Source organism: Salmo trutta, unplaced genomic scaffold, assembly GCF_901001165.1.
Source record: "Salmo trutta unplaced genomic scaffold, fSalTru1.1, whole genome shotgun sequence".
Classification (NCBI taxonomy): domain Eukaryota; kingdom Metazoa; phylum Chordata; class Actinopteri; order Salmoniformes; family Salmonidae; genus Salmo; species Salmo trutta.
The window spans coordinates 2,293,022-2,319,117 of NW_021822962.1; the positions used below are offsets into that span (position 1 = coordinate 2,293,022).

Genomic DNA, 26,096 nt, shown 5'->3' on the forward strand with positions numbered 1-26,096 from the left:
ATTGTAACGCCGACTGTGAGCCAGGCCTAAACACCCAACATCAGTGCCCAACCTCACTAATGCTCTTGGCTGAATGGACGCAAGTCCCCGCAGGAATGTTCCAACATCTAGTGGAAAGACTTCCCAGAAGAGTGGAGGCTGATATAGCAGCAAAGGGGGGGGACTCCATATTAATGCCCATGATTTTGGAATGAGATGTTCGATGAGCAAGATATCCACATACTGTTGGCCTGTGTAGTTGAGGAGGTGAGAGGAGGAATCACAGGAAGACAGATATGGACGTTGACTCACCTCTTTCCGGAACGTCTCCTTGCTCCTCTTGGCCAGCTCACTGGATGTGTCTGCCTCTGCTGTCTTAGTAGAGAACTGTGGAAACACACACACACACACACACACGAGAGAGGTCAGGGAACATGTCAGTCTATAGAACAGTCACGTTTCGTTTGACTAGCTTGGTTCGGCCGTGTATTCATCTAAACGGTCGCCTAGGAGTCTGTCTGGGTTATAGCTACTGTCATTTTCTCAGCTGTGGCAGACAGCAGCAGGCGGCAGCCATTTCTTGGAGCTAAAAGGCCCAGATCAAAGGAAGTGAGGGTGTATCAGCAACACCATGGAGGCCATGGATGAAACATGGCAGGTGTTGGGCTGAGGCCCTGGACTTCAAGGCCAGTGGGGAAGGCAGGCAGGCAGGCCACACCTGGTCACCAGCCCCCTCCAACAGGAAAGGAGGGAGCCACACAAAGCAGGGATATCCTGCCAGGATGAAGGCTGGGCTCCCTCTCCGGCTAACAGTACCCTCCCTCCCTCAGCTACAGAGACAGGCAGTAGACAGTTGATGCCCTCCCTCCCTCAGCCCCAGAGACAGGCAGTAGACAGTTGATGCCCCCCCCCCAGAGACAGGCAGTAGACAGTTGATGCCCTCCCTCCCTCAGCCCCAGAGACAGGCAGTAGACAGTTGATGCCCTCCCTCCACCAGAGACAGGCAGTAGACAGTTGATGCCCCCCCCCCCCAGAGACAGGCAGTAGACAGTTGATGCCCTCCCTCCACCAGAGACAGGCAGTAGACAGTTGATGCCCTCCCTCCACCAGAGACAGGCAGTAGACAGTTGATGCCCTCCCTCCACCAGAGACAGGCAGTAGACAGTTGATGCCCTCCCTCCACCAGAGACAGGCAGTAGACAGTTGATGCCCTCCCTCCACCAGAGACAGGCAGTAGACAGTTGATGCCCTCCCTCCACCAGAGACAGGCAGTAGACAGTTGATGCCCACCCTCCACCAGAGACAGGCAGTAGACAGTTGATGCCCTCCCTCCACCAGAGACAGGCAGTAGACAGTTGATGCCCTCCCTCCACCAGAGACAGGCAGTAGACAGTTGATGCCCTCCCTCCACCAGAGACAGGCAGTAGACAGTTGATGCCCTCCCTCCACCAGAGACAGGCAGTAGACAGTTGATGCCCCCCCCCCAGAGACAGGCAGTAGACAGTTGATGCCCTCCCTCCCAGAGACAGGCAGTAGACAGTTGATGCCCTCCCTCCCAGAGACAGGCAGTAGACAGTTGATGCCCTCCCTCCACCAGAGACAGGCAGTAGACAGTTGATGTGCCCCCCCAGAGACAGGCAGTAGACAGTTGATGCCCTCCCAGAGACAGGCAGTAGACAGTTGATGTCCTCCCCTCCACCAGAGACAGGCAGTAGACAGTTGATGCCCCCCCCCCCCCCAGAGACAGGCAGTAGACAGTTGATGCCCTCCCTCCACCAGAGACAGGCAGTAGACAGTTGATGCCCCCCCCCAGAGACAGGCAGTAGACAGTTGATGCCCCCCCCCCAGAGACAGGCAGTAGACAGTTGATGCCCCCCCCCAGAGACAGGCAGTAGACAGTTGATGCCCCCCCCCCAGAGACAGGCAGTAGACAGTTGATGCCCCCCCCCAGAGACAGGCAGTAGACAGTTGATGCCCCCCCCCCCAGAGACAGGCAGTAGACAGTTGATGCCCCCCCCCCCCCCAGAGACAGGCAGTAGACAGTTGATGCCCCCCCTCCACCAGAGACAGGCAGTAGACAGTTGATGCCCTCCCTCCGCCAGAGACAGGCAGTAGACGGTTGATGCCCTCCCTCCGCCAGAGACAGGCAGTAGACAGTTGATGCCCTCCCTCCGCCAGAGACAGGCAGTAGACAGTTGATGCCCTCCCTCTACCAGAGACAGGCAGTAGACAGTTGATGCCCTCCCTCCACCAGAGACAGGCAGTAGACAGTTGATGCCCCTCCACCAGAGACAGGCAGTAGACAGTTGATGCCCCTCCACCAGAGACAGGCAGTAGACAGTTGATGCCCCCCCCAGAGACAGGCAGTAGACAGTTGATGCCCTCCCTCCACCAGAGACAGGCAGTAGACAGTTGATGCCCTCCCTCCACCAGAGACAGGCAGTAGACAGTTGATGCCCTCCCTCCACCAGAGACAGGCAGTAGACAGTTGATGCCCTCCCAGAGACAGGCAGTAGACAGTTGATGACCTCCCTCCACCAGAGACAGGCAGTAGACAGTTGATGCCCTCCCTCCACCAGAGACAGGCAGTAGACAGTTGATGCCCCCCCCCCCCCCCAGAGACAGGCAGTAGACAGTTGATGCCCCCACCAGAGACAGGCAGTAGACAGTTGATGCCCTCCCTCCACCAGAGACAGGCAGTAGACAGTTGATGCCCCCCCCCCCCCAGAGACAGGCAGTAGACAGTTGATGCCCCCCCCCCCCCAGAGACAGGCAGTAGACAGTTGATGCCCCCCCCTCCCAGAGACAGGCAGTAGACAGTTGATGCCCCCCCCTCCCAGAGACAGGCAGTAGACAGTTGATGCCCCCCTCCTCCCAGAGACAGGCAGTAGACAGTTGATGCCCCCCTCCCAGAGACAGGCAGTAGACAGTTGATGCCCCCCTCCCAGAGACAGGCAGTAGACAGTTGATCCCCCCCCCCCCCCAGAGACAGGCAGTAGACAGTTGATGCCTCCCCCATGCCCCAAACCAAGGTGGTGAGGATCAAAAGGAACCACAATGGATTCACACACAGCTCTCCTCCGTGCTTCCTGAGGGGTGGTGTGCCCATGGAGCGTACCAGGGAGAAGCATTCAGACTGACAAGAGAACACTTGATGAGCCAGTGTTTAACATAGATTATTTTCCAGGTGGGATGCAAAGCCCTCTAATCAAAAAGGCAAATTATTATCAGGGATCAACAGAGCTAGGGAAAATAACATTTAAGTGGTGTCAGAAACTCAGTGGTTATCATTTCAGGTCCTGGCCAGTAGAGACAGACAGAGACACCACTATCAAGACATGTTGGAAACAGTCCTTGAGCTCATTGCTTTTATTGGCCAACGACATCCCATCCTAAAAAAAGAAGATAGAGACATCCCATCGTAAAGAAAGAGAGAGATGGAGACATCCCATTGTAAAGAAAGAGAGAAATAGAGACATCCCATTGTAAAGAAAGAGAGAAATAGAGACATCCCATTGTAAAGAAAGAGAGAGATGGAGACATCCCATCGTAAAGAAAGAGAGAGATGGAGACATCCCATCGTAAAGAAAGAGAGAAATAGAGACATCCCATCGTAAAGAAAGAGAGAAATAGAGACATCCCATCGTAAAGAAAGAGAGAAATAGACATCCCATCGTAAAGAAAGAGAGAAATAGAGACATCCCATTGTAAAGAAAGAGAGCGATGGAGACATCCCATTGTAAAGAAAGAGAGAGATGGAGACATCCCATTGTAAAGAAAGAGAAATAGAGACATCCCATTGTAAAGAAAGAGAGAAATAGAGACATCCCATTGTAAAGAAAGAGAGAAATAGAGACATCCCATTGTAAAGAAAGAGAGAGATGGAGACATCCCATTGTAAAGAAAGGGTCTCTCCCTCTCTGGAGACACACATCTGAAAACATTTCCGCTCAGAGACAAAAGGGCCCAGTACGTAGACGCTAAACCAAGAAACCACAAACCTGGTTTCCATTACGATCAAAGAAGAGGGAAAACAAATGACAGAAAAGAGAGAGCGATAGAGAGAGAGTGAGCGCAAGAGAGAAATACATAATAACCATGCCTACACCCCATATAGGCACCCTCAGATCAGACCTTATGACCCTCCTGCCCACCCCATGCCCCCCACTCCCACAAAGAGGGCCTCAACATGAAAGTCACACATACACCCAGGCTAACAGGCCCAACCCCCACTCTTACACTAGCCCAAGCCAATGGCATGTACCAGATGCTCAGCAGGCTTTGCTCACACTTACTGGGCTGAGGCCAAACCACACGACTAACAACATTGGACACTTTATGGAACACAAAGCCTTCACCATCTCATTCTGGAATATCCAAGGCCTGAAGTCATCTGCCTTTGGCCTAAAGAGCAGGAACCCAGACTTCACTAAAGAAATACAGACATTGTCATCCTACAAGAAACAAGGTATAGAGATGGACCCAGTGGTTACCCTCTAGGTTACAGAGAGCTGGTAGTCCCATCCACCAAAATACCAGGTGTGAAACAGGGAAGGGTCTCAGGGGCTTTGCTAATTTGGTATAGAGCAGACCAAACTCACTCTATTAAATTAATCAAAACAGGAACATTGTACGTTTGGCTAGAAATTCAAAAGGACATGAACTAAACAGAAAAAAATGTCCTACTGTGTGCTACCACTAGAATCCCCATACTTTAATGAAGACAGCTTCTCCATCCTGGAGGGGGAAATCAATCATTTCCAGGCCCAGGGACATGTACTAATTTGTGGCAAACAACACCTACCTGGAAGTGACAGCATTCCGTCCCCCATCCATATAACCCCCTAGGCACAACTACAACAATATAACCAACAAAAACGGGTCAACTCCTGCAGCTCTGTCACACGTTGGGTATATACACATAGTCAATGGTAGGCTTCGAGGGGACTCTTACGGTAGGTACACCTACAGCGCATCTCTTGGCAGTAGTACTGTAGACTACTTTATCACTGACCTCAACCCACATTCTCTCAGAGCGTTCAGTCAGCCCACTGACACCCCTATCAGATCACAGCAAAATCACAGTCTACTTGAACAGAGCAATACTCAAATCATGAAGCATCAAAGCCAAAGGAGCTGAATAATATTAAGAAAGACTATAGATGGAAGGAAAGTAGTGTGGAAACCTAACCAAAAAACAATTAGGCAACAACAAATTCAATCCCTTTTAGACAACTTCCTGGACAAAACGTAATAGTGAAGATGTAAACTTGGCAGTAGAAATAGTGTTTAGGTTTTCTCAGCTTCCCTATCAAATCTAAAATGTCAAGACAACCTAAGAAAATGAACAACAATGACAAATGATTGATGAAGAAAGCAAAAAACCTAAAGAAAGAAATTGAGAAATCTATCCAACCAAAAACATAGAGACCCAGAAAACCTGAGCCTACGTCTTCACTATGGTTAATCACTAAAACAATACAGAAATACACAACAGAAAAAGAAGGAACAGCACGTCAGAAATCAGCTCAATGTAATTGAAGAATCAATAGACTGAACCACTTCTGGGAAAATACTAAAGAAACAACACGAAGAGCTATCTGTCCAATACGGAGATGTGTGGATAAACCACTTCTCCAATCTTTTTGGCTCTATAACAAAGAAGAGCAAAAACATATACATGATCAAATACAAATCTTAGAATCAACTATTAAAGACTACTAGAACCCACTGGATTCTCCAATTACCTTGAAAGAACTACAGGACAAAATACAAACCCTCCAACCCAAAAAGGCCTGTGGTGTTGACAGTATCCTAAATTAAATGATCAAATATACAGACCACAAATTCCAATTGATAAGCGTCAACAACAACCTTGGGAAAATCGTCTGCATTATCATTAACAGCAGACTTGTACATTTCCTCAGTGAAAACAATGTAGTGAGGAAATGTCATATTGGCTTTTTACCAAATTACCGTACGACAGACCACATATTCATCCCGCACACCCTAATTGACAAACAAACCAAAACAAAGGCAGTCTTCTCATGCTTTGTTGATTTCAAAAAAGCCTTCCACTCAATTTGGCATGAGGGTCTACAATACAAATTGATGGAAAGTGGTGCTGGGGGAAAAACATACGACATTATAAAATCTATGTACACAAAACAACGAGTGTGATAAAATTGGCAAAACGCACATTTCTTTCCACAGGGCCGGGGGCTGAGACAGGGATGCAGCTTAAGCCCCACCCTCTTCAACATATACATCAACGAATGGCGAGGGCACTAGAACAATCTGCAGCACCCGGGCTGACCCTACTAGAATCTGAAGTCAAACGTCTGTTTGCTGATGATCTGGTCCTTCTGTCCCCAACCAAGGAGGGCCTACAGCAGCACCTAGATCTTCTGCACAGATACTGTCAGACCTGGGCCCTGACAGTAAATCTCAGTAAGACAAAAATAATGGTGTTCCAAAAAAGGTCCAGTCACCAGGACCACAAATACAAATTCCATCTAGACACCGTTGCGCTAGAGCACACAAAACAACTATACATACCTCGGCCTAAACATCAGCACCACGGGTAACTTCCACAAAGCTGTGAACGATCTGAGAGACAAGGCAAGAAGGGCCTTCTATGCCATCAAAAGGAATATCAAATTTGACCTACAAATTAGGATCTGGCTAAAAAAAAATACTTGAATCAAACCATTGCTCATTATGGTTGTGAGGTCTGAGGTCCGCTCACCAGCCAAGAATTCACAAAATGGGACGAATACCAAATTGAGACTCCACATGCAGAATTCGGAAAAAAATATCCTTTGTGTACAACGTAAAACACCAAATAATGCATGCAGAGGGGAGCAGGAATGATATGGATCTAACAGCTCCTAAACCTAGCTCACCCTTACCTTCAACACACATCTTCATCAACATCTGAAGGTAAGGGTGAGCTAGGTTTAGGAGCTGTTAGATCAACACACATCTTCATCAACATCTGATCTAACAGCTCCTAAACCTAGCTCACCCTTACCTTCAGATGTTGATGAAGATGTGGGTTGATTTAACAGCTCCTAAACCTAGCTCACCCTTACCTTCAGATGTTGATGAAGATGTGGGTTGATTTAACAGCTCCTAAACCTAGCTCACCCTTACCTTCAGATGTTGATGAAGATGTGTGTTGATTTAACAGCTCCTAAACCTAGCTCACCCTTACCTTCAGATGTTGATGAAGATGTGGGTTGATCTAACAGCTCCTAAACCTAGCTCACCCTTACCTTCAGATGTTGATGAAGATGTGTGTTGATTTAACAGCTCCTAAACCTAGCTCACCCTTACCTTCAGATGTTGATGAAGATGTGGGTTGATTTAACAGCTCCTAAACCTAGCTCACCCTTACCTTCAGATGTTGATGAAGATGTGTGTTGATTTAACAGCTCCTAAACCTAGCTCACCCTTACCTTCAGATGTTGATGAAGATGTGGGTTGATTTAACAGCTCCTAAACCTAGCTCACCCTTACCTTCAGATGTTGATGAAGATGTGGGTTGATTTAACAGCTCCTAAACCTAGCTCACCCTTACCTTCAGATGTTGATGAAGATGTGGGTTGATTTAACAGCTCCTAAACCTAGCTCACCCTTACCTTCAGATGTTGATGAAGATGTGGGTTGATTTAACAGCTCCTAAACCTAGCTCACCCTTACCTTCAGATGTTGATGAAGATGTGTGTTGATTTAACAGCTCCTAAACCTAGCTCACCCTTACCTTCAGATGTTGATGAAGATGTGGGTTGATCTAACAGCTCCTAAACCTAGCTCACCCTTACCTTCAGATGTTGATGAAGATGTGTGTTGATTTAACAGCTCCTAAACCTAGCTCACCCTTACCTTCAGATGTTGATGAAGATGTGGGTTGATTTAACAGCTCCTAAACCTAGCTCACCCTTACCTTCAGATGTTGATGAAGATGTGTGTTGATTTAACAGCTCCTAAACCTAGCTCACCCTTACCTTCAGATGTTGATGAAGATGTGGGTTGATTTAACAGCTCCTAAACCTAGCTCACCCTTACCTTCAGATGTTGATGAAGATGTGGGTTGATTTAACAGCTCCTAAACCTAGCTCACCCTTACCTTCAGATGTTGATGAAGATGTGGGTTGATTTAACAGCTCCTAAACCTAGCTCACCCTTACCTTCAGATGTTGATGAAGATGTGGGTTGATCTAACAGCTCCTAAACCTAGCTCACCCTTACCTTCAGATGTTAATGAAGATGTGGGTTGATTTAACAGCTCCTAAACCTAGCTCACCCTTACCTTCAGATGTTGATGAAGATGTGGGTTGATTTAACAGCTCCTAAACCTAGCTCACCCTTACCTTCAGATGTTGATGAAGATGTGGGTTGATCTAACAGCTCCTAAACCTAGCTCACCCTTACCTTCAGATGTTGATGAAGATGTGTGTTGATCTAACAGCTCCTAAACCTAGCTCACCCTTACCTTCAGATGTTGATGAAGATGTGGGTTGATTTAACAGCTCCTAAACCTAGCTCACCCTTACCTTCAGATGTTGATGAAGATGTGTGTTGATTTAACAGCTCCTAAACCTAGCTCACCCTTACCTTCAGATGTTGATGAAGATGTGTGTTGATTTAACAGCTCCTAAACCTAGCTCACCCTTACCTTCAGATGTTGATGAAGATGTGGGTTGATTTAACAGCTCCTAAACCTAGCTCACCCTTACCTTCAGATGTTGATGAAGATGTGGGTTGTTTTAACAGCTCCTAAACCTAGCTCACCCTTACCTTCAGATGTTGATGAAGATGTGGGTTGATTTAACAGCTCCTAAACCTAGCTCACCCTTACCTTCAGATGTTGATGAAGATGTGGGTTGATTTAACAGCTCCTAAACCTAGCTCACCCTTACCTTCAGATGTTGATGAAGATGTGGGTTGATTTAACAGTTCCTAAACCTAGCTCACCCTTACCTTCAGATGTTGATGAAGATGTGGGTTGATCTAACAGCTCCTAAACCTAGCTCACCCTTACCTTCAGATGTTGATGAAGATGTGGGTTGATCTAACAGCTCCTAAACCTAGCTCACCCTTACCTTCAGATGTTGATGAAGATGTGGGTTGATTTAACAGCTCCTAAACCTAGCTCACCCTTACCTTCAGATGTTGATGAAGATGTGGGTTGATCTAACAGCTCCTAAACCTAGCTCACCCTTACCTTCAGATGTTGATGAAGATGTGGGTTGATTTAACAGCTCCTAAACCTAGCTCACCCTTACCTTCAGATGTTGATGAAGATGTGTGTTGATTTAACAGCTCCTAAACCTAGCTCACCCTTACCTTCAGATGTTGATGAAGATGTGTGTTGATTTAACAGCTCCTAAACCTAGCTCACCCTTACCTTCAGATGTTGATGAAGATGTGGGTTGATTTAACAGCTCCTAAACCTAGCTCACCCTTACCTTCAGATGTTGATGAAGATGTGGGTTGTTTTAACAGCTCCTAAACCTAGCTCACCCTTACCTTCAGATGTTGATGAAGATGTGGGTTGATTTAACAGCTCCTAAACCTAGCTCACCCTTACCTTCAGATGTTGATGAAGATGTGGGTTGATTTAACAGCTCCTAAACCTAGCTCACCCTTACCTTCAGATGTTGATGAAGATGTGGGTTGATTTAACAGCTCCTAAACCTAGCTCACCCTTACCTTCAGATGTTGATGAAGATGTGGGTTGATCTAACAGCTCCTAAACCTAGCTCACCCTTACCTTCAGATGTTGATGAAGATGTGGGTTGATCTAACAGCTCCTAAACCTAGCTCACCCTTACCTTCAGATGTTGATGAAGCTCTTAAGATGTGATCCACTGTATCTACAGCTAGCGTTATAGTGTCTGTCTGCATCGCAAATGGAACCCTCGCCCCTATGTAGTGCACTACTTTAGACCAGGACGCATAAGGTAGTGGTGCACTATGTAGGGAATAGGGTGCCATTTGAGGATGTAGCCCCTGTCTGACACTAGACTAGAGGCCCTTCAGGGGGGTGATTCTCTCTCCCAGGAGAGGAACCACAGCTGAAAATAATCCTTTAGCAACAGCTTCAATTAACCAAGGGGAGGAACACCATCATCATCATGTTCCACACGCAAGCACAAACATTCTGGGAAGCAAACCAAGCTCAAACATTCTGGGAAGCAAACCAAGCACAAACATTCTGGGAAGCAAACCAAGCACAAACATTCTGGGAAGCAAACCAAGCTCAAACATTCTGGGAAGCAAACCAAGCTCAAACATTCTGGGAAGCAAACCAAGCTCAAACATTCTGGGAAGCAAACCAAGCACAAACATTCTGGGAAGCAAACCAAGCTCAAATATTTTGCTTTTGCACAGATGAGTTCGAGTAGATCTGTTTTCACACCATCATCTTTTAGAAAAACTCTTGCGTCCAAAAACCACAAGGCAATATAATGGATATTATAGCAGGGTTTGTACTCTTAGACTCACACCACTAGGGGCTCCAACCTAAAGACTGTATGGAACTCTACTGACCATGTATGACCATAGTCCCGTGGACAAATTACACCCTAGTCCATGGACAGTGCACTACATTTGACTAGAGTCCTGTGTGAATCTGATTCAACCATGAGTCATGAGATTTGGGCCATATTCAAATACCTTAATAACCTTTCCGTCCTTGAAGAAAATCACTGATCTACCAGTCAGATTGGTGAAAGTAATGAGACGGAAGGAAGCCATGTTTTCATCTATCAACTAACATACAGATCAGTGTCCACGTTTCCATCCAACCTTCTTATACGAGTAAAGTACTTGTCGGATATTTTTTTTTTGTCATGACAGGCCTGATGGAAACAGAACACGGTAAATGTGTCGACAAAACAAAATACTCTAGACAAGGTGAGATCTTTTTGTGTCTGTAAAATGAATTGTGAGAAATGTCATCAGAAACGCTTTTATGCTCAAATATTGATAAAATAACCATCATATGGAAGTAAACTTGAGTCACGCGATGACATGTGTGGTCCTCCCACTACGACTGGTCAGGAAGGCCTGCAGTTTAATAGGCTACAGATGAAATAAATGATGAACTTCACAGGGTGGTGAAAGAACAAGGTGATGAGCTTGATGCTCCTTTCCAATAAATATCCAGAGAAAACCCTGAGTAGAGTTGAAAATGCGACGGAAACCCATTTAACTTGAATTTAAACCGCAAAAAGTAGTTCATGTGCACTATGTCATCACACACAGCCTTTCATCTGCAACAAGTCAATTTGATGGAAACATCTCTGGAGGGAAAATACACTATGGTTTTTATGCAGATTTTAGAATACTCGTCACCAATTGGATGGAATCTGTCACCAATTGGATGGAAACCTAGATAGTGATTATATCAAGGAAGGAAGTATGCATTTGAAAGGCCTTGGCCTGTGTGTTTTCAGGGTTAAAGGTCACCTTGGAGGGGTTCTCGTCATAGGTGGGCGTCCCCAGGTCCATCTCAGCCTCGTGGTCTAAGCTGTGAGAGTCTTCACTGGCCCCGTCCCAGCTGCTGGGAGGATCCCACTGAGTCTGCCTGTAGGAGGGTGGGGTTAGATACACAGTAAGACACACAATTCCAGGCAGACAAACGCAGCCAGACACACAGAGTTAGTCAGACATGTGCAGTCAGACCGACAAGCTGACAGATACACACAGTCACAAAAGCAGACAGTACGAGACAGACAGACACAGGCAGGCAGACAGAGAGAGACCGGCAGAGACAGGCAGTCAGACAGAGAAAGACCGGCAGACAGGCAGTCAGACTGAGAGAGACAGGCAGTCAGACTGAGAGAGACCGGCAGAGACAGGCAGTCAGACAGAGAAAGACCGGCAGAGACAGGCAGTCAGACAGAGAGAGACCGGCAGAGACAGGCAGTCAGACAGAGAGACAGGCAGTCAGACTGAGAGAGACCGGCAGAGACAGGCAGTCAGACAGAGAGAGACCGGCAGAGACAGGCAGTCAGACAGAGAGAGACCAGCAGAGACCGGCAGAGACCGGCAGCCTACCTGGTGATGACGTGATAATAGTAGATCTTTCCTTCTCCGTCCCGTGCTACCTTCCAGCTGGGGGGCAGGACGATGGTTTTGGGTTTGGGAGGAGAGGGAGGGGGCAGGTCTATCATACTGTTGGGGACTAAGAGAGCGTTGGGCATCTCCTGGACAGAGGAAAAGAGGCAGGTGAAAAGACAGGAAGTCTCCTCTAGTGGTTAGAAAACAACTGTTTATGAGGCCTTCATCATGATAGAAAACATAGTATGAAACTGCTGGACAAGACTACTATCACGTTGGTACACTGCCTCCCCCTTGTGGTAGCTTGGAGAAGGGTACGGCCAGACATCCGCAGACAGATGATGGACAACAGAGAGGATGAGCAACATGTCGACCTTTGTGAGTCTGCAACTAGTCTGAAAGTCATTGACTTTGTGTGATGTTTTAACAGACAAATACGGACAAGGATTAATGCGTCTGGGTCTGGCTGGAGGCCTTACCTGCTGGACAGTCTGTGAGGTGACGATGGTAGTGACCGTACCCCCCTGCTGAACCACCACTCCTTGCTGATGACCTGTGTACACCTGCTGACCGTGGAGGTAGTTGGCAGCCGGATCAGCGTAGGCCTGGCCAGAACAGGGTTGACAGACACACAGAGATCACACAGATACTCAGAGAGAAACCTTCTGATCTAGTCATGAAACAGGTCTTTTTTCATGCGTTGCTTGAAAGCCTCTATCAACGAAGGGCGATATGTGTTGACTGTTCAGGACACTGGGCAGTGTGTGTGCCTACCTGCAGGACAGGCGTGTTAGCCTGTGGATAGGCAGTGGGGATACTGTAGATGGTCTGACAGGGCTGACCCTGGTAGTAGATGGCTGTCTGGGTGGGAGGTGGTGCTGGGACAACCTGGTACTGTGGTGCTACCTGGGTCTGTACTGTCACCGCCTGCTGGGTGGTAGGGTCCCACAGTGTGGTGTAACTCCCCTGGCCCGCCGACACCTACAACAATTACAAACAAATATAGGACGTTTGGAGTTAGGGGACCAGATGGAATTTGCAACTTGCACTGATGCGGCCAATTAAAAATGTTTACTTTCACAGCCAAGTCAAAGGGTTGTAAAACGAGACCAAATGGTAGCACTCTGGAGCCCTGAATAATAATGTTATTTCCAGCGCTTTTCAAAACATCGAAAGTCACTTTACAATGAAATAAAAATCCATTAAAATGATGAGGAATAGAAAAGTAAACCACCTGAGGAGGCGCAGACACAGCAGGCACTGACAGGACGCCTACACCCGGGTCCTGGCCTGCCACGCTGGGCTGCTGGGCATACTGCTGGGCGGTGCCGTGGTGGAGCTCCAGAGGCGTAGTGGGTTGGTGGATGTGTTGGGAGATGCTGGAGAGGTTGGAGACTGGAGGGGGCTGGGAGGTAGAGGAGGGAGAGGTCATGCCCAGCTCGGTGATCAGAGCCTGGGGAGGGGTCTGCTCCAAGACCAGGGTGGCTGGGACCAGGGGCTCCACGGGAGGGGTAGGCAGCAGCACCTTGCCTGCGTTGGGGTTGACGGGGTCCACGTAGGTCTGGAGGGGGTAGCCGGGGGGGTAGTGGATGAAGCCAGCTGGGCTGGTAGTGTAGGTCAGGGCTGCATCGTAGGCTAGAGTCTGGAGCTGCTGCTGCCGCTGTTGTTGTTGATGTTGTTGTAACTGTTGTTGTTGTTTCTGGACCTCGCGCTGGGCCACCTCCTGTTCAAACAGCTTCCTGCGCTCCTCTGTGGACAGCTTGGTGCGTTCCTTGGTGATGGAACGGGTCTTCTTACTGCTGTTAGCCAGGTCAAACCTAGAAACACACAGTCAATACTACTGTCTACAGAGATCAACAGGTCAAACCTAGAAACACACAGTCAATACTACTGTCTACAGAGATCAACAGGTCAAACCTAGAAACACAGTCAATACTACTGTCTACAGAGATCAACAGGTCAAACCTAGAAACACACAGTCAATACTACTGTCTACAGAGATCAACAGGTCAAACCTAGAAACACAGTCAATACTACTGTCTACAGAGATCAACAGGTCAAACCTAGAAACACACACAGTCAATACTACTGTCTACAGAGATCAACAGGTCAAACCTAGAAACACACACAGTCAATACTACTGTCTACAGAGATCAACAGGTCAAACCTAGAAACACACACAGTCAATACTACTGTCTACAGAGATCAACAGGTCAAACCTAGAAACACACACAGTCAATACTACTGTCTACAGAGATCAACAGGTCAAACCTAGAAACACAGTCAAGACTACGGTCTACAGAGATCAACAGGTCAAATCTAGAAACACAGTCAATACTACTGTCTACAGAGATCAACAGGTCAAACCTAGAAACACACAGTCAATACTACTGTCTACAGAGATCAACAGGTCAAACCTAGAAACACAGTCAAGACTACGGTCTACAGAGATCAACAGGTCAAATCTAGAAACACAGTCAATACTACTGTCTACAGAGATCAACAGGTCAAACCTAGAAACACACAGTCAATACTACTGTCTACAGAGATCAACAGGTCAAACCTAGAAACACAGTCAAGACTACGGTCTACAGAGATCAACAGGTCAAATCTAGAAACACAGTCAATACTACTGTCTACAGAGATCAACAGGTCAAACCTAGAAACACACAGTCAATACTACTGTCTACAGAGATCAACAGGTCAAACCTAGAAACACAGTCAAGACTACGGTCTACAGAGATCAACAGGTCAAATCTAGAAACACAGTCAAGACTACTGTCAACAGAGATCAACACAACAGACATTTCTACAAGTCAACAATATAGTGCACTAATTTTAACCAGAGCCCTATGGGACCCTATTCAGTACACTACTTTTGACCAGAGCCCTATGGGACCCTATTCAGTACACTACTTTTGACCAGAGCCCTATGGGACCCTATTCAGTACACTACTTTTGACCAGAGCCCTATGGGACCCTATTCATTACATTTACATTTAAGTCATTTAGCAGAGCGACTTACAAATTGGTGCATTCACCTATAATATCCAGTATTCAGTACACTACTTTTACCCAGAGCCCTATGGGACCCTATTCAGTACACTACTTTTACCCAGAGCCCTATGGAACCCTATTCAGTACACTACTTTTACCCAGAGCCCTATGGAACCCTATTCAGTACACTACTTTTACCCAGAGCCCTATGGGACCCTATTCAGTACACTACTTTTGGGAAAAGGGTACAATTTGAAAAGGAGCCTAAAGTCATCAAGAGTTTTGTTTCTAAAACCATTGAAGTATTGTAGAATGATTCAGAAAGTCATTCAGTCATACAGTCAAAGGACGTGATCATCCATAGCTAGTCAGTCTATATGAGCATGTTGGTGTTCCAGCCAGTCCTACCGGTCCTCATGTCGCCTGCTGCTCCTCTCGTATGCTGAGGGTGGTGGGGAGGTGGAGGCACGTCTCCTCCGTCTCTCTGTGCTGCGGGGTGTCTTCTCAGAGTCTCTGTCCCAGTCTCTGTCTCTGTCTCTGTCCCGGTCTCTCTCCCAATCCCTGTCCCTTTCTCTGTCACGCTCCCGGTCCCGCTCCCTGTCCCGCTCTCTTTCTCGATCTCGTTCCCTGTCCCTCTCCTTGTCCCGCTCCCGTTCCCGGCTGCCGGAGGGGGTGCGAGCCGGGGCAGCGTCTCGGTCTCGACTACGATCTGTATACATGGAATAATCAAACCGGTTAAAGCCTCACCAATGGTAGGCTGTCAGCACGGTTGGAAATAAAATGTTAGACTGTAACAGGTGTGGACACAGACCCAGTGAGAGAAAGAGCACGAGAGGGACAGAGACAGAGACCTACCATGTATCTCCTTCTCCACCTGGCTCTTCTTGGGGATCCTGTACACCTCCTGAAGGATGAGTCACACGCCACACATGTAAATAACAAGAAACTCAGTGTGTTTATTTATTTATCAGTGTGTGTTAAATCAGTGTTTGTTTGTGTCCTTGCCTTCAGGTCCTTCCAGCTGTCCAGCAGCCTAGCAGCCATGTCTCCTATATCCACAGCACTGAGCAGGGCTTCCTGGCTCCTCTCGCTCTCTACATCAGACACACCCTCCTCCTCATCCTGCGAGGGCGTCCCCACCGCCGCAGGCTCCACGGGGACCACCGGAGAGGGAGGTGGAGGGGCCTCAGAGGCAGGGGCCACTACCTGGGTAGCGTCCTCAGTGCCAGGGGCCACCTCCGGGGGACCCTCGGGGGCCACTTGGCCTGGATGTTCCTGGCTGCCTGGAGCCTTTTCTGTATCTTCAGTCCCAGTCTCTGCTGTGGTGGTCTCCTCTTCCTTCTCCTCAGCAGGCTGCTCCTCTGAAGGGGTCTCAGTAACTTCCGTCTGAACTGGCTGAATGTGTGATGATTCCTGGATCTCCACGTTGGCCTGCTCTCCTGCCACAACCTCCCTCTCCTCCACTGACTGACTTGCCTGCTGCTGCTCCTCCTCTCCGCTCTCCTTCTGTCCCTCACTCCCCTCCTCTTTCACCTCCTCGTCACCGCCCTTCTCATCCACCTCCTCCTGATCTTTAACGTCTTGGCTCTCAGCTTCGAGTTCTGTGATCTCCATGGTCTCCACCACCTCCTCTGGTGTCTCCTTCAGCTCTGTGACTGGCTCTTCTGTCGGCTCCTCCGTTGTGGGAGTCTGAGCCTCAACCACCAGCTCTGTCTTGGACTGTTTGCTGCTCTCCACTGGAGGCTCAGGTCGTGAGACCTCCTCGTCCTCCATCTCCTCTTCATCCTCCTCTTCCTCCTCCTTACCGTCCGAGGCCTTGCTGGCGTCCGACATGGCGCTGTCCAGGCTGTTCTCGCTGATCTTGAGGCGACGGTAAACGGCCCGTTTGGGAGTGTCGCTGTCCAACTCAGGGCCCAGTTTGGCGACGGAGGCAGAGGAGCCGTCGGGAGTGTTGAGAGGGGTCTGGGCGCGGGACGTGTTCTCACTGGAGTAGCCGTCCTGTTCGGCCCCAGGGGGCTGGGGGAGGGAGTGTGTGTGTGTTTGGGCCCAGCGCTGGATGAGGCTCAGGACATGACTCTCCTCCAACATGTTCTTAGTGGAGATAGGCAGCACTGACAGGGTCTTCATGATCTGGAGACACAGGGAATAGTCAGTTGGTTACAACACACATACCTTGTTTCGATATTCCTAGGACCTTTGAATTAAAACAATCTGAATTGGTTTATTCTAAAGTGCATTCTCATATAGATTCAGTGATCATATTTGTCATGATCACAAGTGTGAGGGATGAGCAACTGATGTTAAATTTTTATTTTTTTGACCCGGAACAGATTTAATTGTCACCTGAAACTGCAGTTTGATGTTGTTGACACTGTTGCCCTTGGCTTCAGAGAGCTCCACCATGAAGATCCACAGTAGAGACAGACCGTGATGGTCCAGGAACTGCTTCAGACAGGATGGGCTCTGGGTATCCTGTTCATACAAAACCACCAAGTCAACATTATGGTAGAGAAACCCTTCTCCTGAGACAAATAATAATCTTAACACCCTCCACATAATAACACAGTACAGACATCCACAATACAATACACCCTCAATACAATACACCCAGCACATAATAACACAGTACAGACATCCCCAATACAATACACCCTCAATACAATACACCCAGCACAATAATACAGTACACAGACATCCCCAATACAATACACCCTCCACAGACATCCCCAATACAATACACCCTCCACAAAATAACACAGTACACAGACATCCTCAATACACCCTCCACATAATAACACAGTACAGACATCCCCAATACAATACACCCTCCACATAATAACACAGTACAGACATCCCCAATACAATACACCCTCCACATAATAACACAGTACACAGACATCCCCAATACAATACACCCTCCACATAATAACACAGTACACAGACATCCCCAATACAATACACCCTCCACATTATAACACAGTACACAGACATCCCCAATACAATACACCCTCCACATAATAACACAGTACACAGACATCCTCAATACACCCTCCACATAATAACACAGTACACAGACATCCTCAATACACCCTCCACATAATAACACAGTACAGACATCCCCAATACAATACACCCTCCACATAATAACACAGTACACAGACATCCCCAATACAATACACCCTCCACATAATAACACAGTACACAGACATCCCCAATACAATACACCCTCCACATAATAACACAGTACACAGACATCCTCAATACACCCTCCACATAATAACACAGTGGAGGCCACACACACTACTGAGCCTCATTTTGACTTGTTTTAAGGACATTACATCAAAGTTGGATCAGCCTGTAGTGTGGTTTTCCACTTTAATTTTGAGTGTGACTCCAAATCCAGACCTCCATGGGTTGATAAATTGTATTTCCATTGATTATTTTTGTGTGATTTTGTTGTCAGCACATTCAACTATGTAAAGAAAAAAGTATTCAATAAGATTATTTCATTCATTCAGATCTAGGATGTGTTATTTTAGTGTTCCCTTTATTTTTTTGAGCAGTGTACATAAATATAGTGCACTATAAATGACCAGGGCCTATGAATATATATAGAAATATAGTGCACTATAAATGACCAGGGCCTATGAATATATATATATAAATATAGTGCACTATAAATGACCAGGGCCTATGAATATATAGAGAAATATAGTGCACTATAAATGAAATATGGTGCCATCCCAGACAGCCGGTGTTCATTGGTGGTGGCTCAGGTGTGCTTACTTGGATAAGTTTGAGGCAGATGAGTTTCTGCTCCATGGTCTCCACTCTGACCATCAGCCTGCAGAGAGACACCACCTCCTTCTCATCGTACAGACCCTCCCCGTTCTCCAGCAGAGCCTCTAGTTCCTCGTCCACCTGGAGACACAGCAGGCAGCATTAACACACTGACCAGTAACAGGCCAGCATTAACACACTGACCAGTAACAGGCCAGCATTAACACACTGACCAGTAACAGGCCAGCATTAACACACTGACCAGTAACAGAGCAGCATTAACACACTGACCAGTAACAGAGCAGCATTAACACACTGACCAGTAACAGAGCAGCATTAACACACTGACCAGTAACAGAGCAGCATTAACACACTGACCAGTAACAGAGCAGCATTAACACACTGACCAGTAACAGGCCAGCATTAACACACTGACCAGTAACAGGCCAGCATTAACACACTGACCAGTAACAGGCCAGCATTAACACACTGACCAGTAACAGGCCAGCATTAACACACTGACCAGTAACAGGCCAGCATTAACACACTGACCAGTAACAGGCCAGCATTAACACACTGACCAGTAACAGGCCAGCATTAACACACTGACCAGTAACAGGCCAGCATTAACACACTGACCAGTAACAGGCCAGCATTAACACACTGACCAGTAACAGGCCAGCATTAACACACTGACCAGTAACAGGCCAGCATTAACACACTGACCAGTAACAGGCCAGCATTAACACACTGACCAGTAACAGACCAGCATTAACACACTGACCAGTAACAGAGCAGCATTAACACTCAGCATCAGCAGTAACAAACAGTTTTTTAGCTACTACACTTGTAGCTTTTGCCAGCGTGAGCCACTTTATCAAGTGTTCTCTGGCCTGAATCGCGCCAAATTCTTGAAAATAGGACAGCGTAGCGAATTTTTACGATGAGCTGCTTGAGCCTCCTATGCCAAGGTTTCATTGAACATGAATGGGAGAGTCTTACGCTCTGCAGAAGTTACTGTAGCTCTATAAAGACCACAGATAATCTATTCAACGTACTGAACACAGACCCCAGAACTGTGACAAAACTACTTCTTCTCTGCAAAACTGATACAAGCAGCTTTCATGGTGATGTGGATTGGGGGGCTAAAATAGCCAGTCCTTTTGTGTTCAGTAGCAGTGATATTTATGGAAGGAGAAGACACTGGAGCTCTCAGAACAATTAGCCTAAAGCTAGTACAAACCTGACCCATATCTGTCTCTCTAGACCATGTCAGCATCTCAAATGGCACCCTGTTCCCTATATAGTGCACTACTTTTGACCAGAGCTCTTTGGGACACAGGCCATCACTGCTGGGGGTTTCAGCAGATCATCCGATCAGAGTTATGACATAGCTACATGCCACTGTAGTTCATCTATTGGCCAGAACATTTGCATTTAAATGCCTGAGTTTAAAGATGAACTCATTGGCACATCATCAGACTATGCTTAATTCATCTACCAGTTACAAATTGGACTATTATGGGTCAACAGCTAAAATGTTAAAATGTGTGGAATCCTAACTACCAGGGTAAAACATAAACCGACATCGCAGGGGGAAGAGAACAGATTGTAACTTCTACAGTTGTATTTCAAATGAGTTTAATTATATATTTCCACCCTATGAGGTTGGAATAATACTGTGAAATGATAATGCCATTTTAGTGTAATAGCTGTTTGAAAAGGCCGCCTGAAGTTTCAGCCCAGCTTGGTGGGTTAATGTTTTGTCCTCCCTGGTGACACCAGGTGGTGACACCAGGCGGTGACACCAGGCGGTGACACCAGGCGGTGACACCAGGCGGTGACACCAGGCGGTGTCACAGGCGGTGACACCAGGCGGTGACACCAGGCGGTAAATGAGTTAACTGATGAATAAGAAAGAGTTCCAAACGTCTCCTCTCCACTCAGTCCACTCCCAAACAAAACAGTCCTAGCTAAATTCTTGCTGGAGTAATTGCTCTTCGCTAAGAAGCTATTGTTTGTTTTTGACCATTTTAATTGAAAACAAATCACAGTAAGGTATTTCATTGTTACCTCAGAAATGATTTGATATTGAGATAAGAACAGCTGCATTGGACTTTTAAATATTCACTGTGGTCGATAGTGACATGAACTCCATAACAGGTCACTTCCCCAACCCCTTTTCAAGTGACGGCTGTTCAGACAGCCAGTCCTAGGTTTGCAAAATGTTGATCACTTCTTTGTTGGAAGATTCCTCAGATGTCCTACTTATTCCAGGATTCTTCCAAAACAGCATTTATGGAAAACCTGGGACTCTTGGGGGAGTGCCATTACCAAACCTGACCTACACACTCACCGTAGTGAGTGCATTGCTCACGGAGGTGTCCTTCTTGCGAGGGCGCTCTTTCTTCATCTTCCCTGCCGCTGCTCTTACACTGACCCGGTTCTCCCCGCCCAGGAAGCCTCGGCAGCTGGGAGCCCCACAGAAGCACTTCTGGGCCTCTTTCCTGGTGTGTACAGAGGAGAAGGAGTAAAACACTACACCATAGCTATACGGTCGGTCAAGAGAGAAACAGGGGCTTAATAATGTATTGTTATGTTTTCAATGACTACAACAGCAGGGTGACGTATTAGAACAGACAGTCAAACATTGATGTGTTACAACAGACATTTAAAGTCCAAAGAGAGAAGCTGCATCCTAAATGGCATCCTATGGGCCTTGGTCAAAAATAGTGCACTAAAAAGGGAATAGGGTGCCATTTGGGAAAAAGGTAGAGAGACACTAACCCATACCTCTGGAACTGGTAATCGAAGGGAGAGAGACACTAACCCATACCTCTGTAACTGGTAATCGAAGGGAGAGAGACACTAACCCATACCTCTGGAACTGGTAATCGAAGGGAGAGAGACACTAACCCATACCTCTGGAACTGGTAATCGAAGGGAGAGAGACACTAACCCATACCTCTGGAACTGGTAATCGAAGGGAGAGAGACACTAACCCATACCTCTGGAACTGGTAATCGAAGGGAGAGAGACACTAACCCATACCTCTGGAACTGGTAATCGAAGGGAGAGAGACACTAACCCATACCTCTGGAACTGGTAATCGAAGGGAGAGAGACACTAACCCATACCTCTGGAACTGGTAATCGAAGGGAGAGAGACACTAACCCATACCTCTGGAACTGGTAATCGAAGGGAGAGAGACACTAACCCATACCTCTGGAACTGGTAATCGAAGGGAGAGAGACACTAACCCATACCTCTGGAACTGGTAATCGAAGGGAGAGAGACACTAACCCATACCTCTGGAACTGGTAATCGAAGGGAGAGAGACACTAACCCATACCTCTGGAACTGGTAATCGAAGGGAGAGAGACACTAACCCATACCTCTGTAACTGGTAATCGAAGGGAGAGAGACACTAACCCATACCTCTGGAACTGGTAATCGAAGGGAGAGAGACACTAACCCATACCTCTGGAACTGGTAATCGAAGGGAGAGAGACACTAACCCATACCTCTGGAACTGGTAATCGAAGGGAGAGAGACACTAACCCATACCTCTGGAACTGGTAATCGAAGGGAGAGAGACACTAACCCATACCTCTGGAACTGGTAATCGAAGGGAGAGAGACACTAACCCATACCTCTGGAACTGGTAATCGAAGGGAGAGAGACACTAACCCATACCTCTGGAACTGGTAATCGAAGGGAGAGAGACACTAACCCATACCTCTGGAACTGGTAATCGAAGGGAGAGAGACACTAACCCATACCTCTGGAACTGGTAATCGAAGGGAGAGAGACACTAACCCATACCTCTGGAACTGGTAATCGAAGGGAGAGAGACACTAACCCATACCTCTGGAACTGGTAATCGAAGGGAGAGAGACACTAACCCATACCTCTGAACTGTATCATGTACCCTTCTGGAACTGGTAATCGAAGGGAGAGAGACACTAACCCATACCTCTGGAACTGGTAATCGAAGGGAGAGAGACACTAACCCATACCTCTGGAACTGGTAATCGAAGGGAGAGAGACACTAACCCATACCTCTGGAACTGGTAATCGAAGGGAGAGAGACACTAACCCATACCTCTGGAACTGGTAATCGAAGGGAGAGAGACACTAACCCATACCTCTGGAACTGGTAATCGAAGGGAGAGAGACACTAACCCATACCTCTGTAACTGGTAATCGAAGGGAGAGAGACACTAACCCATACCTCTGTAACTGGTAATCGAAGGGAGAGAGACACTAACCCATACCTCTGTAACTGGTAATCGAAGGGAGAGAGACACTAACCCATACCTCTGGAACTGGTAATCGAAGGGAGAGAGACACTAACCCATACCTCTGGAACTGGTAATCGAAGGGAGAGAGACACTAACCCATACCTCTGGAACTGGTAATCGAAGGGAGAGAGAGACACTAACCCATACCTCTGGAACTGGTAATCGAAGGGAGAGAGACACTAACCCATACCTCTGTAACTGGTAATCGAAGGGAGAGAGACACTAACCCATACCTCTGTAACTGGTAATCGAAGGGAGAGAGACACTAACCCATACCTCTGGAACTGGTAATCGAAGGGAGAGAGACACTAACCCATACCTCTGTAACTGGTAATCGAAGGGAGAGAGACACTAACCCATACCTCTGGAACTGGTAATCGAAGGGAGAGAGACACTAACCCATACCTCTGTAACTGGTAATCGAAGGGAGAGAGACACTAACCCATACCTCTGGAACTGGTAATCGAAGGGAGAGAGACACTAACCCATACCTCTGGAACTGGTAATCGAAGGGAGAGAGAGACACTAACCCATACCTCTGGAACTGGTAATCGAAGGGAGAGAGACACTAACCCATACCTCTGTAACTGGTAATCGAAGGGAGAGAGACACTAACCCATACCTCTGTAACTGGTAATCGAAGGGAGAGAGACACTAACCCATACCTCTGGAACTGGTAATCGAAGGGAGAGAGACACTAACCCATACCTCTGGAACTGGTAATCGAAGGGAGAGAGACACTAACCCATACCTCTGGAACTGGTAATCGAAGGGAGAGAGACACTAACCCATACCTCTGGAACTGGTAATCGAAGGGAGAGAGACACTAACCCATACCTCTGGAACTGGTAATCGAAGGGAGAGAGACACTAACCCATACCTCTGGAACTGGTAATCGAAGGGAGAGAGACACTAACCCATACCTCTGGAACTGGTAATCGAAGGGAGAGAGACACTAACCCATACCTCTGGAACTGGTAATCGAAGGGAGAGAGACACTAACCCATACCTCTGGAACTGGTAATCGAAGGGAGAGAGACACTAACCCATACCTCTGGAACTGGTAATCGAAGGGAGAGAGACACTAACCCATACCTCTGGAACTGGTAATCGAAGGGAGAGAGACACTAACCCATACCTCTGGAACTGGTAATCGAAGGGAGAGAGACACTAACCCATACCTCTGGAACTGGTAATCGAAGGGAGAGAGACACTAACCCATACCTCTGGAACTGGTAATCGAAGGGAGAGAGACACTAACCCATACCTCTGTAACTGGTAATCGAAGGGAGAGAGACACTAACCCATACCTCTGGAACTGGTAATCGAAGGGAGAGAGACACTAACCCATACCTCTGGAACTGGTAATCGAAGGGAGAGAGACACTAACCCATACCTCTGGAACTGGTAATCGAAGGGAGAGAGACACTAACCCATACCTCTGGAACTGGTAATCGAAGGGAGAGAGACACTAACCCATATCTCTGGAACTGGTAATCGAAGGTAAGCTCTGTACCAGCTGTGACGGTCTTGGAGGTGAAAAACCCAACTCTCAGCTGGCCGTTCACAGTCCACTGAAATACAGAAACCAAGAAATAAACATTAGCGAGGTCAGGATAAAACAAACTTGGTTTTTGACTTTGCTGATAAATAGTTTGAGGGAAAGTGTACTTGTCATGACCGTGATGTGTTGTTGTCTCACCTAGCCATCTTAAGATGAATGCACTAATTGTAAATCGCTCTGGATAAGAACGTCTGATAAATGACTAAAATGTCAAATGAAATCACAGCCTGAGATACAGCTCACTGATAAAGTAGCCTCAGTGCTAGTCTGTTTGTGCTAGAATGCTAACTTCTTGTCACTCATTGTCATGTTTGGCTTGACAACGGCAGCAATGGAGCTGGCAAGAGTACACACACGGTACCAGCCTAAAAGTAGAGCGAAGTACAGGCAAATATGGTTCTGAACCAAGACAAGTGAATGAAATGTATTTACATTTTAAAATGAACTGTCCAGTGAAATTCTCACTTTTAAATGCTCCTAATCTGTTAACTCGTATGCAAAGAAATGTTGTTGACTTGACCTATACTTGTATGTGGCCGAAGCATCAATTAGAGAGAAACAAACCCCACCTCAAACATATAAATCAAACAGACGCTTTCAAAAATGCTTGCTATTTCCTCATATAGAGGATAAGGTCATGTTTTTAGCCGAGACGGCTAACTGGCTGAGCTGGCCAGTCAGCCGTTACTTGTCTATAAAAATATTCATGACCGGTATAAGCCCACACCATTAAAAAAACAAAAAAAAGCTGCTTTAACAGTTTTCTTCCAAAAAATTGTAATTAACTATTTCACTAATATTATAATGAATTATAGATCCCATTTCATAGAAATCTGGAAACACTGGACAGATACCAGGTAGCCTAGTTGTTAGAGCATTGGGCCAGTAACCGAAAGGTTGCTAGATCGAATTCCCGAGCTGACAAGGTAAAAATCTGTCGTTCTGCCCATGAACAAGGCAGTTAACCCACTGTTCCTCATTGTAAATAAGAATTTGTTCTTAACTGACTTGCCTAGTTAAATAAAAAAATAAATACCAAAAGGGGCCCCTGGGCTACATACCTTCTGGGTCTCACAGTTGGGCTCACAGCTGTGGTTCATGAAGCGAGAGCAGTTCCCCTTCAGTGTGGCATCTATGATCTGAGAAGACACAGAGGAAAGGAGTTTCAGGTAACCTTTCACATTACCTGTCAGTTGTAAACAATACAACACTCTGGGTGCATCCCAAAATGGCACCCTATATAGCCTAGATAAGCCACTACTTTTGACCAGAGCCAAATCAGGGTGTCATTTGGGATGCACACCTAAACTTGTTGGGGTCTGGTCTGGCAGTGCACTTTATAGGGAATAGGGAGCCATGTCGGACGCAGCCTATACTTGTTCCCGTTTCAGGAGTTCAGT

At 46.9% G+C, this 26,096-nt stretch overlaps 1 protein-coding gene across 1 annotated transcript in view; it reads right to left on the minus strand.

Annotated features, from left to right (window-relative positions):
* Positions 1-26,096, minus strand: part of LOC115187660 (histone-lysine N-methyltransferase SETD2) — a 47,975-nt gene that overhangs the window by 6,768 nt on the left and 15,111 nt on the right. Inside the window, exons 8-21 of the mRNA XM_029746629.1 lie at positions 25,758-25,835; positions 24,609-24,706; positions 21,185-21,335; positions 18,835-18,969; positions 17,392-17,520; positions 16,054-17,178; positions 15,904-15,952; positions 15,457-15,757; positions 13,286-13,868; positions 12,826-13,032; positions 12,531-12,656; positions 12,049-12,197; positions 11,458-11,575; positions 292-366 (exon numbers count right to left, since the gene is read on the minus strand). Coding sequence (XP_029602489.1) covers positions 292-366; positions 11,458-11,575; positions 12,049-12,197; positions 12,531-12,656; positions 12,826-13,032; positions 13,286-13,868; positions 15,457-15,757; positions 15,904-15,952; positions 16,054-17,178; positions 17,392-17,520; positions 18,835-18,969; positions 21,185-21,335; positions 24,609-24,706; positions 25,758-25,835 — 3,324 coding nt within the window. The remainder of the gene's footprint in view (positions 1-291; positions 367-11,457; positions 11,576-12,048; positions 12,198-12,530; positions 12,657-12,825; positions 13,033-13,285; positions 13,869-15,456; positions 15,758-15,903; positions 15,953-16,053; positions 17,179-17,391; positions 17,521-18,834; positions 18,970-21,184; positions 21,336-24,608; positions 24,707-25,757; positions 25,836-26,096) is intronic.